At 33.6% G+C, this 15,133-nt stretch overlaps 1 protein-coding gene across 1 annotated transcript in view; it reads right to left on the reverse strand.

The window, feature by feature from the left end:
• znf296 (zinc finger protein 296) overlaps positions 1 to 15,133 on the reverse strand; it is a 41,154-nt gene that overhangs the window by 13,970 nt on the left and 12,051 nt on the right. The window contains exon 2 of the mRNA XM_062060245.1: positions 9,456 to 9,818. Within this exon, the coding sequence (XP_061916229.1) occupies positions 9,456 to 9,818 (363 nt within the window). The remainder of the gene's footprint in view (positions 1 to 9,455; positions 9,819 to 15,133) is intronic.

Below are 15,133 nucleotides of genomic sequence, written 5' to 3' on the forward strand. Positions count from 1 at the left end.
GAGGTTTCAACATGCGCTATGGTACTAACGTGCGCGCACACCACCACACTGTGGAGGTTTCAACATGCGCTATGGTACTAACGTGCGCGCACACCACCACACCGTGGAGGTTTCAACATGCGCTCTGGGACGCTGGCACTGCTGCAAGACACTGTGTCCTTTGACCAGATATGAGTCTTACATTTGTTGACCAGATATGAGTCTTACATTTGTTGACCGGATATGAGTCTTACATTTGTTGACCGGATATGAGTCTTACATTTGTTGACCGGATATGAGTCTTACATTTGTTGACCAGATAAGAGTCTTACATTTGTTGACCAGATATGAGTCTTACATTTGTTGACCAGATTTGAGTCTTACATTTGTTGACCAGATAAGAGTCTTACATTTGTTGACCAGATATGAGTCTTACATTTGTTGACCAGATATGAGTCTTACATTTGTTGACCAGATATGAGTCTTACATTTGTTGACCAGATATGAGTCTTACATTTGTTGACCAGATATGAGTCTTACATTTGTTGACCGGATATGAGTCTTACATTTGTTGACCAGATAAGAGTCTTACATTTGTTGACCAGATATGAGTCTTACATTTGTTGACCAGATATGAGTCTTACATTTGTTGACCAGATATGAGTCTTACATTTGTTGACCAGATATGAGTCTTACATTTGTTGACCAGATATGAGTCTTACATTTGTTGACCAGATATGAGTCTTACATTTGTTGACCAGATATGAGTCTTACATTTGTTGACCGGATATGAGTCTTACAATTGTTGACCGGATATGAGTCTTACATTTGTTGACCAGATATGAGTCTTACATTTGTTGACCAGATATGAGTCTTACATTTGTTGACCGGATATGAGTCTTACATTTGTTGACCGGATAGGAGTCTTACATTTGTTGACCAGATATGAGTCTTACATTTGTTGACCAGATAAGAGTCTTACATTTGTTGACCAGATATGAGTCTTACATTTGTTGACCAGATAAGAGTCTTACATTTGTTGACCAGATATGAGTCTTACATTTGTTGACCAGATATGAGTCTTACATTTGTTGACCGGATATGAGTCTTACATTTGTTGACCAGATATGAGTCTTACATTTGTTGACCGGATATGAGTCTTACATTTGTTGACCGGATATGAGTCTTACATTTGTTGACCGGATATGAGTCTTACATTTGTTGACCGGATATGAGTCTTACATTTGTTGACCGGATATGAGTCTTACATTTGTTGACCGGATATGAGTCTTACATTTGTTGACCAGATATGGGTCTTACATTTGTCATGCAGTCTGACATGTGATGAGATAAATGTACATGTTACATTTACATTGTGGCTAAATCTGGATCAAATCTGGATACATTTTGGTTTGCCACTTGCCTTAGTTTTAAGAGCTTTTTACTTATTGCTAGTCATTGACTAATCTTCATGTTATCATAACTAACTATATGTTTTCTATTCTAGTTCAACATGTTATAATTGAGAAAATAACTATTCAAATAACATATTTTGGTTTTCCCAACATAGAAAATCTTTTTTAAAGATTCTGCAACATTTAAGAATTGCCAATTGAATGTTTGTTTTTTAGAATACAATACTTCTATCTTAAAAGTCCTGCTAATCTTAATTGAGCATGTTTTATCAAGGTCAATTATTCACAAGTGTCAAACTCAAGGCCCGGGGGCCATATCTGGCCCGCCACCTCATTTTATGTGGCCCGCAAAGGCCTGGAATTACCATTTGTTTCTAAATTTAGTCAACTTTCTATTTTGACAGAAAAAAATCAATCAATCAATCAAAGTTTATTTATATAGCCCTTTAATCACGAGTGTCTCAAAGGGCTGAACAAGCCACAACAACATCCTGGGCTCAGATCCCACATCAGGGCAAGGAAAAACTCAACCCAATGGGATAACAATAAGAAACCTTGGAGGGGACCCCCCCTAGTTAATAGTGTGATATTGTTATTATAAGTGCTAACACAGACAAACTATTTATAGCAGCAACGTAATAACTTCCTATGTGCCGATGTTTACATCATTGCTGCTGTTTCCTCGCTTCCCTGCTCCCTGTAAGTTTATTGTGGATCATAAATCCTGCATCTCACCTGGACAGAAGGTGGCTGGCAATATAATCGGACAATTTGGGACTTTTTTTCGCAAGGATTAAGAGAAATTTTTCATCCAAATGGGAATATAAGAACATCCTTGCAGTCGGCATCCGAATGACAGCAGACAATACATGTACTGTATGCAATGTCATACATTTTAAACTTCATCTAATATTGTAACAAATATTATATTATCACACATTCCAAACATCGAAATAAGTACTTAAAAATCTGCTTGACTCATGATTTTGACACAACTTATCCATCAAATTGTACAATGTAAACATTATTTTTCGGTAAAAAAAACTGGTAGCTCAGTTGCCAGAATTTGACCGTAAAAACACGAGACGGAAAAATGCTGTGTTTCCCACACATTCATTTATTTGTGGCGGCCCGCCACGAAAGAATTACGTCCGCTACAAATAAAAAAAATATTTAAAAAAATTTAAAAAATGTTTTATTTTTTTTTGTCCTGTCCAGCTTCTCAGGCAAATCATATAGTTGATGTAGATGCCCATATAGGCTGTTCAGATTTACTTTACAAAAGAGAAGTGTAGGATACTTCTCTTGTTGCCTTATTTGTATTTGACCACTACTGTTTTCTGTTTATTTGTTACTGACTGTGGCAGGACACCTCTGCCTCTGTTTCACTTTATGTTGCTGGTAAATAATATGGTTGTAGTAGTAGGCTAAAGTTAAATTATTTAGTATGCACTAATTAAAGGGGCAGAGCTTTAAGAGCCATTTTAGCTTTTATATTTTATAAGATATATTTTTTGTAAGAACCACAATTAATAAATATATTTCAGTGAATAACTTATTGTTCAAATCTGTATATAAATATGTACATAAAGTGTTGTAATTATATTGTAAAATGGATGGATGGGTGGATGGATGGATGGACGTTTAAAACAAAACTGTTATTATTAATTAGTAAGTATACATTTTTTTAGCTTTTTTAGAGAAAATCATATCATTGTAGTAAATTATGCAAATTGCTCGATTATGTCATGGTGACCACGCCCATAGCCACGCCCACACCGCCACAGGTATCTTGGCAGTTTATGGGAAACACTGAAATGTGTAACATTGTTTTTCCATTTACAGTAATACACCGTAAAAACAACAGATGTAGATTTTACAGTAAAACAGTGGTACTGTTTTCCCATTTACATTTACAGTATACATTGTAAAAAACTTTTTAGGGTAAAATTTCAGCAGCTAAACTTTACTCTAAAATCTACATGTTTTTCTTACAGTGTATGTAAAAATATAAAACAATAAATAATAGTGTAATGAAGCAATTTAAAAAGTCAAAAGTTAAAAGTGTCCCTCAGAGGGCAGTCATAACTAACTGCCATGTGGCCCCCAGTTTGACACCCCTGAGCGAGTTTATTTCAATAGTTTTTTGTATTTTTCCCAAAAAAATCTAGTCTTTTTTCATCTCATATGTTGACAGCTCTTTATTCCCCTAAATTGTCTTTAAACTAGCTCTTTTTTGCAGTGTATATATGAATACTACATCCTTTTTAAAACTAGCTCTTTCTTGCAGTGTATATATGCATACTACATTCTTTTTAAACTAGCTCTTTTTTGCAGTGTATATATGCATACTACATTATTTTTAAACTAGCTCTGTTCTCAATTGTTGATGACTGAAGTGATGATAACAACCAAACCTAACCCCCCCAACCCCCTCCACATCCCACACCCCGGATTGCAAATAATGTAAATAATTCTGTCACAATGAGTTGTTGACGAACCCCAAGATGCAGAGATGGCGGAAGGCATTGTGCGGAAAAACATCATTTAATGTCCAAAAGTAAAAATAAAGAAAAGACACAAACCAGGAACTAGGAGCCAAACTGGATCCAGCAAACAGGAACTAGGAACAAAAAACAGCACGCTGCCAACAGCTACAGGATTCAGGTATAAACGACAAAACAGGTAGGAGCTACAACGACAAGTATTACAATGACAATAATCCAGCCCTGACTGGAGGGGAAGGCAGGTTCAAATAGCATCTGGCTGATTGACACCAGGTGTGGCCCGGTGCCAATCAGCCACAGCTGAGGGGAAAAAGCACTCAGGGATACAAGCAGGAAATGAAGACAAAATAAAAGCACTGATAGGAAACTAAGACAAACGCAACCAAACTGTCAGGGGCAACCCTGAGAAATTCAATGTATATACCCTGATGATTATCTTGTGTGATGACTGTATTATGATGATATTATATATCTGATAGTATATATCTGTATCATGAATCAATTTAAGTGGACCCCGACTTAAACAAGTTGAAAAACTTATTCGGGTGTTACCATTTAGTGGTCAATTGTACGGATTATGTACTTCACTGTGCAATCTACTAATAAAAGTCTCAATCAATCAATCAAACTCTTTTTTGCAGTGTATATATGCACACTACATTGTCTTTAAACTAGCTCTTTTTTGCAGTTTATGTATGCATACTACATTCTTTTTAAACTAGCTCTTTTTTGCAGTGTATATATGCATACTGCATTGTCTTTAAACTAGCTCTTTTTTGCAGTGAATATATGCATACTACATTCTTTTTAAACTAGCTCTTTCTTGCAGTGTTTATATATGCATACTACATTCTTTTTAAACTAGCTCTTTCTTGCAGTGTATATATGCATACTACATTCTTTTTAAACTAGCTCTTTTTTGCAGTGTATATATACGTATGCATACTACATTCTTTTTAAACTCGCTCTTTTTTGCAGTGTATATATGCATACTACATTCTTTTTAAACTAGCTCTTTTTTGCAGTGTATATATGCATACTACATTGTCTTTAAACTAGCTCTTTTTTGCAGTGAATATATGCATACTACATTATTTTTAAACTAGCTCTTTCTTGCAGTGTATATATGCATACTACATTCTTTTTAAACTAGCTCTTTTTTGCAGTGTATATATGCATACTACATTCTTTTTAAACTAGCTCTTTTTTGCAGTGTATATATGCATACTACATTCTTTTTAAAGTAGCTCTTTTTTGCAGTGTACATATGCATACTACATTCTTTTTAAACTAGCTCTTTTTTGCAGTGTATATATGCATACTACATTCTTTTTAAACTAGCTCTTTTTTGCAGTGTATATATGCATACTACATTCTTTTTAAACTAGACTCACTTTAAAATATAATTGTTTTTCTTTACGCTTCCAATGTGGGGATTCTAAGCAATTGTAGATAGAAAGTCAACTCCATCCAAAAAATAACAACACATTGGGTAATTGTTTACAACACAGGTCAAGGCCCGGGGGCCATATTTGGCCCACCACATCATTTAAAGCGGCCCGTGAAAGCCCTGAAATTATTTGAGTCAATAAAGCATTTTATCCTTGACTAAATGTAATTTAGATTTAGACATAAATCCATGTATTGCATGCCATTGAGCATATTTTAAACTTTATTATCTAATAATGCAACAAAATATAATACTATCATTAATTTCAAACTTTTTACAATAAAAACAAAATAAATATCTACTTGAGTTATATCAAAGCAAGTTATTCATTCAATTGTACACTGTAGAAATGACAATAGATTTTACAGTAAAAAAACAAACTATAGTAGTGTTTTTCCTCGTAAATTTTACGGTGAAGTTTTTTTGTTGTTTTTTTACTTAAAAAAATGTTCACAGTGTATTTAGTACAAATATAATAATCAAATGCACAGCAATTCATTTTATAATATCATTAAGGTGAATTCTTATACATTTATATTCATACATTATGTAGGGTTACAATCGGCCCTCTTAGGGCAGCCATAACTGCCATGTGGCCCTCAGTGTGACCGTGTTCCACACCCCTGCTTTACAATATGTTAATAGTGCCAAATAAATAAATGGATCCGATATACAGTATGTCTCCCAAGCAGGAGTATTACTACTAAAGCTGCAACATTCTTACTGATACTGCTAAGTTGCTACATGATAAGAGCCCCTCCTGGTGTCAAGTTCTACTGGAGTTCATTCATCCTACAAATATCAAACATCCCAAAGTGGACCAGTTCTTCCAAATCTGGCAGCCCTACTTGAACTATCTTGAGCCAGACTATTCTTGGACTATTGTACAAGGAGTCTCCTGAACCTGGATTTGTGAGAACTGTGACGGGTCAACTGTTACCTCGCTTCTTTCCTTTGTATTTGAGGTAAATTTTTCTCTATTTCTATTGTTCTGGTTGGAAATAAGACAATAAATATAATGTTAAAAATAATAATAATGCTAGTTAATGTTTTATAAACAAAATAATAAAATCTAATTTCCGTTTTCCATTTAAAAAAAAAAGAAAAAGTAATTTAAACACAAATCAAATACTAAAGAAGAGAAAAAATATATTTTTTTACAAATTAATTGCCCAATATAATATAATAATAATGTGGCATTAGCATTTTTAACTAATAGAGCAGCTTAAAGTGGGTTCACTATTTGGCAAGCAGCAGGAAGCTTGACACTCTTACTCTTCTAAAAAGTGGAATGGAATAATTCACCTAGAGATCATTTAAACACCTGAGGATTGGGGGACCATTAACAGCTCCAAATTATATATATTATTATAATTATATAATATATACTATACTGTACTATACTATACAACACTATACTATACTACACTATACTATACTATACTATACAACACTATACAATACTATACAACACTGTTCTATACTACACTATACTATACTCCAAGGTTTGTCATTTTTATCCCATTGGGTTGAGTTTTTCCTTGCCCTGATGTGGGATCTGAGCCCAGGATGTCGTTGTGGCTTGTGCAGCCCTTTGAGACACTCGTGATTTAGGGCTATATAAGTAAACTTTGATTGATTGATTGATTGATTGATACAACACTATACTATGATATACTATACAACACTATACTATGATATACTATACAACACTATACTATACTGTAAAACTATACTATACTGTACTATACAGCACTATACAGCACTATACTCTACTATACAACAGTATACTACACTATACTGTACAACACTATATTATACTACATTATACTATACTATACAACACTATACTATACTATACTGTACAACACTATTCTATACTGTAAAACTATACTATACTGTACTATACAGCACTATACTCGCCTTCTACCTTCCTAGTCACGTCCGTTGTGTCCTTGGGCAAGACACTTCACCCTTTGCCTCTGATGGCTGCTAGTTAGCGCCTTGCATGGCAGCTCCCTCCATCAGTGTCTGAATGTGTGTGTGAATGGGTAAATGTGGAAATACTGTCAAAGCGCTTTGAGTACCTTGAAGGTAGAAAAGCGCTATACAAGTATAACTCATTTATCATTTATTTATAATATACAACACTATACTCTACTATACAACATTTTACTATACTATACTGTACAACACTATATTATACTACATTATACTATACTATACAACACTATACTATACTACACTATACAACACTATACCATACAATATTATACTATACTATACTGTACAACACTATATTATACTACATTATATTATACAACACTATATTATACTACATTATACTATACTATACAACACTATACTATACTACACTATACAACACTATACTATACTATACTGTACAACACTATATTATACTACATTATACTATACAACACTATTATACTACATTACACAGCACTACACTATACGACACTATACTATACAACAATATACTATACTATACAGCACTATACTATACTACACAGCACTATACTATACAACACTAAACTATACAACACTATACTATACAACATTATCCTATACTATACAACACTATACTATACAACACTATACTACACGACACTATACTATACAACACTATACTATACGACACTATACAACACTATACTATACTACACTATACAACACTATACTATACTATACTGTACAACACTATATTATACTACATTGTACTATACAACACTATATTATACTACACTACACAGCACTATAGTATACAACACTATACTATACGACACTATACTATACAACAATATACTATACTATACAGCACTATACTATACTACACAGCACTATACTATACAACACTAAACTATACAACACTATACTATACAACATTATCCTATACTATACAACACTATACTATACAACACTATACTATACGACACTATACTATACAACACTATACGACACTATACTATACTATACAACACTATACTATACTATACAGCACTTTACTATACTACACAACACTATACTATACAACACTATACTATACGACACTATACTATACTATACAACATTATACTATACTATACAACACTATACCATACTATACAACACTATACTATACAATATTATACTATACTATACAACACTATACTACACTATACTATACTATACTACACAGCACTATACTATACTATACTATACAACATTATACTATACTATACAGCACTATACTATACAACACTTTATTATACGACACTATACTATACAACACTATACTATAGTATACAACACTATACTATACAACACTATACTATACAACACAACACTATACTATACAACACTATACTATACTATACAACACTATACCATACTATACAACACTATACTATACAACACTATACTGTACTATACAATACAATATTATACTATACTATACAACACTATACTATACTATACAACACTATACTATACTATACAACACTATACTATACTATACAATACAATATTATACTATACTATACAACACTATACTATACTATACAATACAATATTATACTATACTATACTATACAACACTATACTATACTATACAACACTATACTATACTATACAATACAATATTATACTATACTATACAACACTATACTATACTATACAATACAATATTATACTATACTATACAACACTATACTATACTATACTATACAATACAAAATTATACTATACTATGTGTTTTGCTAATAAACAAACAGACATGTACATATACTTCTTACTTCATCCAAGGAGCAGGAACATGTTTACCTGCTCACCTGGAGACAAGCAGCAGTGGTGTGTGTGTGTGTGTATGGGGGGGGGGGGGGCAGCTCGAGAGCTCAGGTGCTCAGCACAGGAGGGCCCGGGGGGACCTTGGGTTCTCCTGACGCGGCTGCTTTCCTCCACAATTATCCTGCACATGACTAACTCACCAAGGCTCGCTAATGGCAACGGCCGGCTAATGAGCGAGGACGCGGAGGGGAGGGGACAGAAAAAACAAAAAAACACATTCGCTAATTAGCTTTTTTTCCCCTGCTGCCTCCCAAGACTCACCTGCTTTGCTGGGCTCCGCCTTCACCTTCACACCAAGCTCCGCCCCCCAGGTCTGGTCCCTCTGGGCCTCCTCCCTTCTTAGCTCGATGAACCCCGGTCCCAGCGCGGCGGCACCGTGTCGCTGTTGTCGATGCTGCGCCCGGTGGGCAGGTGAGGGCGGCGCGGCGTTGGCGCTGGCCCTCTGGTTGCCAGACAGACAGCCGCCCTGTTTGTGCTGGATGAAGGCCAGGATGTGCGCCAGGGGGAAGGCCTGGCTGCACTGGCCGCAGGTCAAAAGGTCACGAGCCCCGCCAACGGCTGGGATCTGCCAACCCGGAGGATGATTTTGTGGCGGGCCGCTTTCATCCACCGTGTCCTCGGCTTCTAGAAAAAACAGACAAAACATTTATCTACATCAGGGGTGTTTTCATTGAGGGCCACATGGCAGCAATGAGTAATATATGAATATACATGTATATATATATATACAGTATATAATACATTAACAATATGTTTTTTTACATAAGCTGCAAAAATTTTAATTTGACTTTAAAAACTGGCAGCTCAGTAAAAGCAGTGTTGGTTTTTTTACAGCATATAAAACAATGGAATAAATAGAATGGAATGGAGAAACAATACCAATGTTTTTAGTGGTGAAAGAATTGCCAGTTTGTTTTTTTTACCGTAAAATCTTGTTTTAATGTTTTTTTTGTTTGTTTTTTAATGTTTTAGTGTCTTACTGTATATGGAAAAAAACAGTACCAAAGTTGATTCTACGGTAAAAAAAACCCTCAGGAATTTACGGAATTTAACCGTAAAATCTATTGTCAATTTTACAGTCTACAATTTGATTGATAATTTGTTTGAAATCATAGGTCAAGCAGATATTTAAGTACAGTATTTATCTTTATTTTAACAAAAAAAAAACATTTTTTTTGTTTGTTTTTTTAATGTTTTAGTGTCTTACTGTATATGAAAAAAAAACAGTACCAAAGTGGATTTTACGGTAAAAAAAACTTTAAACTTCATCTAATATTGCAACAAATATTATATTATCACACATTCCAAACATTAAAATAAGTACTTAAAGATCTGCTTGACTCATGATTTTGAAGCAACTTATCCATCAAATTGTACAATGTAAACATTATTTTTCGATAAAAAAACTGGTAGCTGAATTGTCAGAATTTGACCGTAAAAACACGAGACGAAAAAATTTGTAACATTGTTTTTCCATTCACAGTAATACACCGCAAAAACAACAAATGTAGATTTTACAGTAAAACAGTGGTACTGTTTTCCCATTTAAATTTACAGAATACATTGTAAAAAAACATTTTATGGTAAAATTTCGGCAGCTAAACTTTACTCTAAAATCTACATGTTTTTCTTACCGTGTACGTAAAAATATATAACAATAAATAATGGTGTAATGAAGCAATTTAAAATGTATATATTATTCACTGTTACAAGTGGCCCTCAGAGGGCAGCCATAAATAACTATGTGGCCCCCAGTGAAAACGAATTTGACACCCCTGAGCAAAATTATCTCAATAGTTTTTTGTATTTTTCCCACAAAATCTAGTCTTTTTTTCATCACATATGTTGACAGCTCTTTATTGCAGTGTATATATGCATGTATATATATATATATATATATATATATATATATATATATATATATATATATATATATATATATATATATATATATATATATATATATAATACATTAACAATATGTTTTTTTACATAAGCTGCAAACATTTAAATTTGACTTTAAAAACTGGCAGCTCAGTAAAAGCAGTGTTTTTTTTTACAGCATATAAAACAAAGGAATAAATAGAATGGAATGGAGAAACAATACCAATGTTTTTTGTGGTAAAAGAGCTGCCAGTTTGTTTTTACCGTAAAATCTTGTTTGGTTTTTTTTTTTTTTTTTTTTAATGTTTTAGTGTCTTACTGTATATGGAAAAAAAACAGTACCAAAGTGGATTTTACGGTAAAAAAAACTTTAAACTTCATCTAATATTGCAACAAATATTATATTATCACACATTCCAAACATTAAAAGAAGTACTTAAAGATCTGCTTGACTCATGATTTTGAAGCAACTTATCCATCAAATTGTACAATGTAAACATTATTTTTCGGTAAAAAAAAACTGGTAGCTCAGTTGCCAGAATTTGACCGTAAAAACACGAGACGAAAAAATGTGTAATATTGTTTTTCCATTCACAGTAATACACTGTAAAAACAACAAATGTACATTTTACAGTAAAACAGTGGTACTGTTTTCCCATTTACATTTACAGTATACATTGTAAAAAACATTTTATGGTAAAATTTCGGCAGCTAAACTTTACTCTAAAATCTACATGTTTTTCTTACAGTGTACGTAAAAATATATAACAATAAATAATAGTGTAATGAAGCAATTTAAAATGTATATATTATTCACTGTTAAAAGTGGCCCTCTGAGGGCAGCCATAACTAGCTGCCATGTGGCCCCCAGTTTGACACCCTTGAGCGAGTTTATTTCAATAGTTTTTTGTATTTTTCCCACAAAATCTAGTCTTTTTTCCATCTCATATGTGACAGCTCTTTATTGCAGTGTATATATACATGTATATTAGAGATGTCCAATAATATCGGCCTGCCGATATTATCGGCCGATAAATGCTTTAAAATGTAATATCCGAAATTATCGGTATCGTTTTTTTATTATCGGTATCGTTTTTTGTTTTGTTTTTGTTTGTTTGTTTTTATTAAATCAACATAAAAAACACAAGATACACTTACAATTAGTGCACCAACCCAAAAAACCTCCCTCCCCCATTTACACTCATTCACACAAAAGGGTTGTTTATTTCTGTCATTAATATTCTGGTTCCTACATTATATATCAATATATATCAATACAGTCTGCAAGGGATACAGTCCGTAAGCACACATGATTGTGCGTGCTGCTGGTCCACTAATAGTACTAACCTTTAACAGTTAATTTTACACATTTTCATTAATTACTAGTTTCTATGTAACTGTTTTTATATTGTTTTACTTTCTTTTTTATTCAAGAAAATGTTTTTAATTTATTTATCTTGTTTTATTTATTTTTTTAAAGTACCTTATCTTCACCATACCTGGTTGTTCAAATTAGGCATAATAATGTGTTAATTCCACGACGGTGGTATCGGTTGATATCGGTATCTGTAATTAAGAGTTGGACAATATCGGAATATCGGATATCGGCAAAAAAGCCATTATCGGACATCCCTAATGTATATATATATATATATATATATATATATATATATATATATATATATATATAAAATACATTAACAATATGTTTTTTACTTAAGCTGCAAACATTTTGATTTGACTTTAAAAACTGGCAACTCAGTCACCAGAATGTTACAGTAAAAGCAGTGTTTTTTTTTACAGTATATAAAAAAATTGAATAAATAGAATGGAATGGAGAAACAATACCACTGTTTTTTGTGGTGAAAGAGCTGCCAGTTTGTTTGTTTTTACCTTAAAATCTTGTTGTTGTTTTTTATGTTTTAGTGTCTTACTGTATATGGAAAAAAACATTACCAAAGTTGATTTTACTGTAAAAAAAAACTCAGGAATTTACGGAATTTAACCGTAAAATCTATTGTCAATTTTACAGTCTACAATTTGATTGATGATTTGTTTGAAATCATAAGTCAAGCAGATATTTAAGTACAATATTTATCTTTATTTTAACAAAAAAAATATTTTTGGAATACATGATAATATAATATTTAGATTTTGATAATATTGAATTTTAAAATATATGCAAGTGCATGCAGTACATGATTTTGGGTGTCAAAAGGGAAAGAACAAATATATTTAGTAAGAAAAGATTAAGCATTTTATTATTATTTCCAGGCTTTCGCGGGCCACATAAAATAATGTAGCTGGCCAGATTTGGCCCCCGGGCCTTGAGTTTGCCACCTGTGACCCTAGATGTTCTAACATAGAAAAGAAGGTTTATTGACATTATTTATAACAAGTGTCCAAATGTGTTTAACACAAAGAGAAAAAGTACATTTGTGTTAGAAGTGATGAAGCAAATTGTAGTCTTGTCCCAAAAATATTCCCTTACCTTCTTACAACATGACCCTCACTCACTTGCTACTGTACAACATATTATATTTATCCTAATAAGTCAAAAGAGACGTCGTCTGGTGATTCATGTTAGCCAAGAGTTGGTGCCCAACCACTTCTACTCCAAGCGAGAAAGAGCTTTTCTTCCTGTCACTTACGCAATTCAATTTGCTTTAGAAGTATCTTGGGGGGGGAAAAAGGTGGTTGTCTTGTATTTTGAGTGGTGTTATTATTCTGGTCGTCTAAACAAACCAACAATAGGCGCCCAAACCACTTCTACTCCAAGCGAGTCAGAGCTTTTCTTCCCGTCACTCCCGCAATGTGAGTTTGAAGAAATATTCATTCAATTTGCCTTAAAAAAAAGTCTACTAGTCCTTTTTTAAAAAAATTTGGGTTATCTTAGGCACGGGTCAAACCATTAGGTACACCTGCCCAATCCACACCGACTGGTGTATGAAACATTTTAACCTTATTTACCATTTATCATTATTCTTTTTACGTTTTTTTATTCATGGAGTAAACTGTGCACACATTGAGAACAGAAAGTGGATGAATGTGTTCGAAATTGCTATGAAATGGAATAGGGGGTAGGATTAAATGAGCTCTGCTTCTTCCTATTCCTTTTCGGACAGGATGAAAAAAGAAACCGGAAATTGGGATGCATCATGTTGTAACTGCATGCATGTGTGATGCATCATGTTACTGTATGCATGTGTGATGCATCATGTTGTAACTGTATGCATGTGTGATGCATCATGTTGTAACTGCATGCATGTGTGATGCATCATGTAACTGTATGCATGTGTGATGCATCATGTTGTAACTGCATGCATGTGTGATGCATCATGTTACTGTATGCATGTGTGATGCATCATGTTACTGTATGCATGTGTGATGCATCATGTTGTAACTGTATGCATGTGTGATGCATCATGTTGTAACTGTGTGCATGTGTGATGCATCATGTTGTAACTGTGTGCATGTGTGATGCATCATGTTGTAACTGTGTGCATGTGTGATGCATCATGTTGTAACTGTATGCATGTCTGATGCATCATGTTGTAACTGTATGCATGTGTGATGTATCATGTTGTAACTGTGTGCATGTGTTATGCATCATGTTGTAACTGTATGCATGTGTGATGCATCATGTTGTAACTGTATGCATGTGTGATGCATCATGTTGTAACTGTGTGCATGTGTGATGCATCATGTTGTAACTGTGTGCATGTGTGATGCATCATGTTGTAACTGTATGCATGTGTGATGCATCATGTTGTAACTGTATGCATGTGTGATGCATCATGTTGTAACTGTATGCATGTGTGATGCATCATGTTGTAACTGTGTGCATGTGTGATGCATCATGTTGTAACTGTATGCATGTGATGCATCATGTCGTAACTGTGTGCATGTGTGATGCATCATGTTGTAACTGTATGCATGTGTGATGCATCATGTTGTAACTGTATGCATGTCTGATGCATGTGTGATGCATCATGTTGTAACTATGCATGTCTGATGCATCATGTTGTAACTGTATGCATGTCTGATGCATACAG

The sequence above is a fragment of the Entelurus aequoreus genome, linkage group LG10 (assembly GCF_033978785.1).
Source record: "Entelurus aequoreus isolate RoL-2023_Sb linkage group LG10, RoL_Eaeq_v1.1, whole genome shotgun sequence".
Lineage (NCBI taxonomy): Eukaryota > Metazoa > Chordata > Actinopteri > Syngnathiformes > Syngnathidae > Entelurus > Entelurus aequoreus.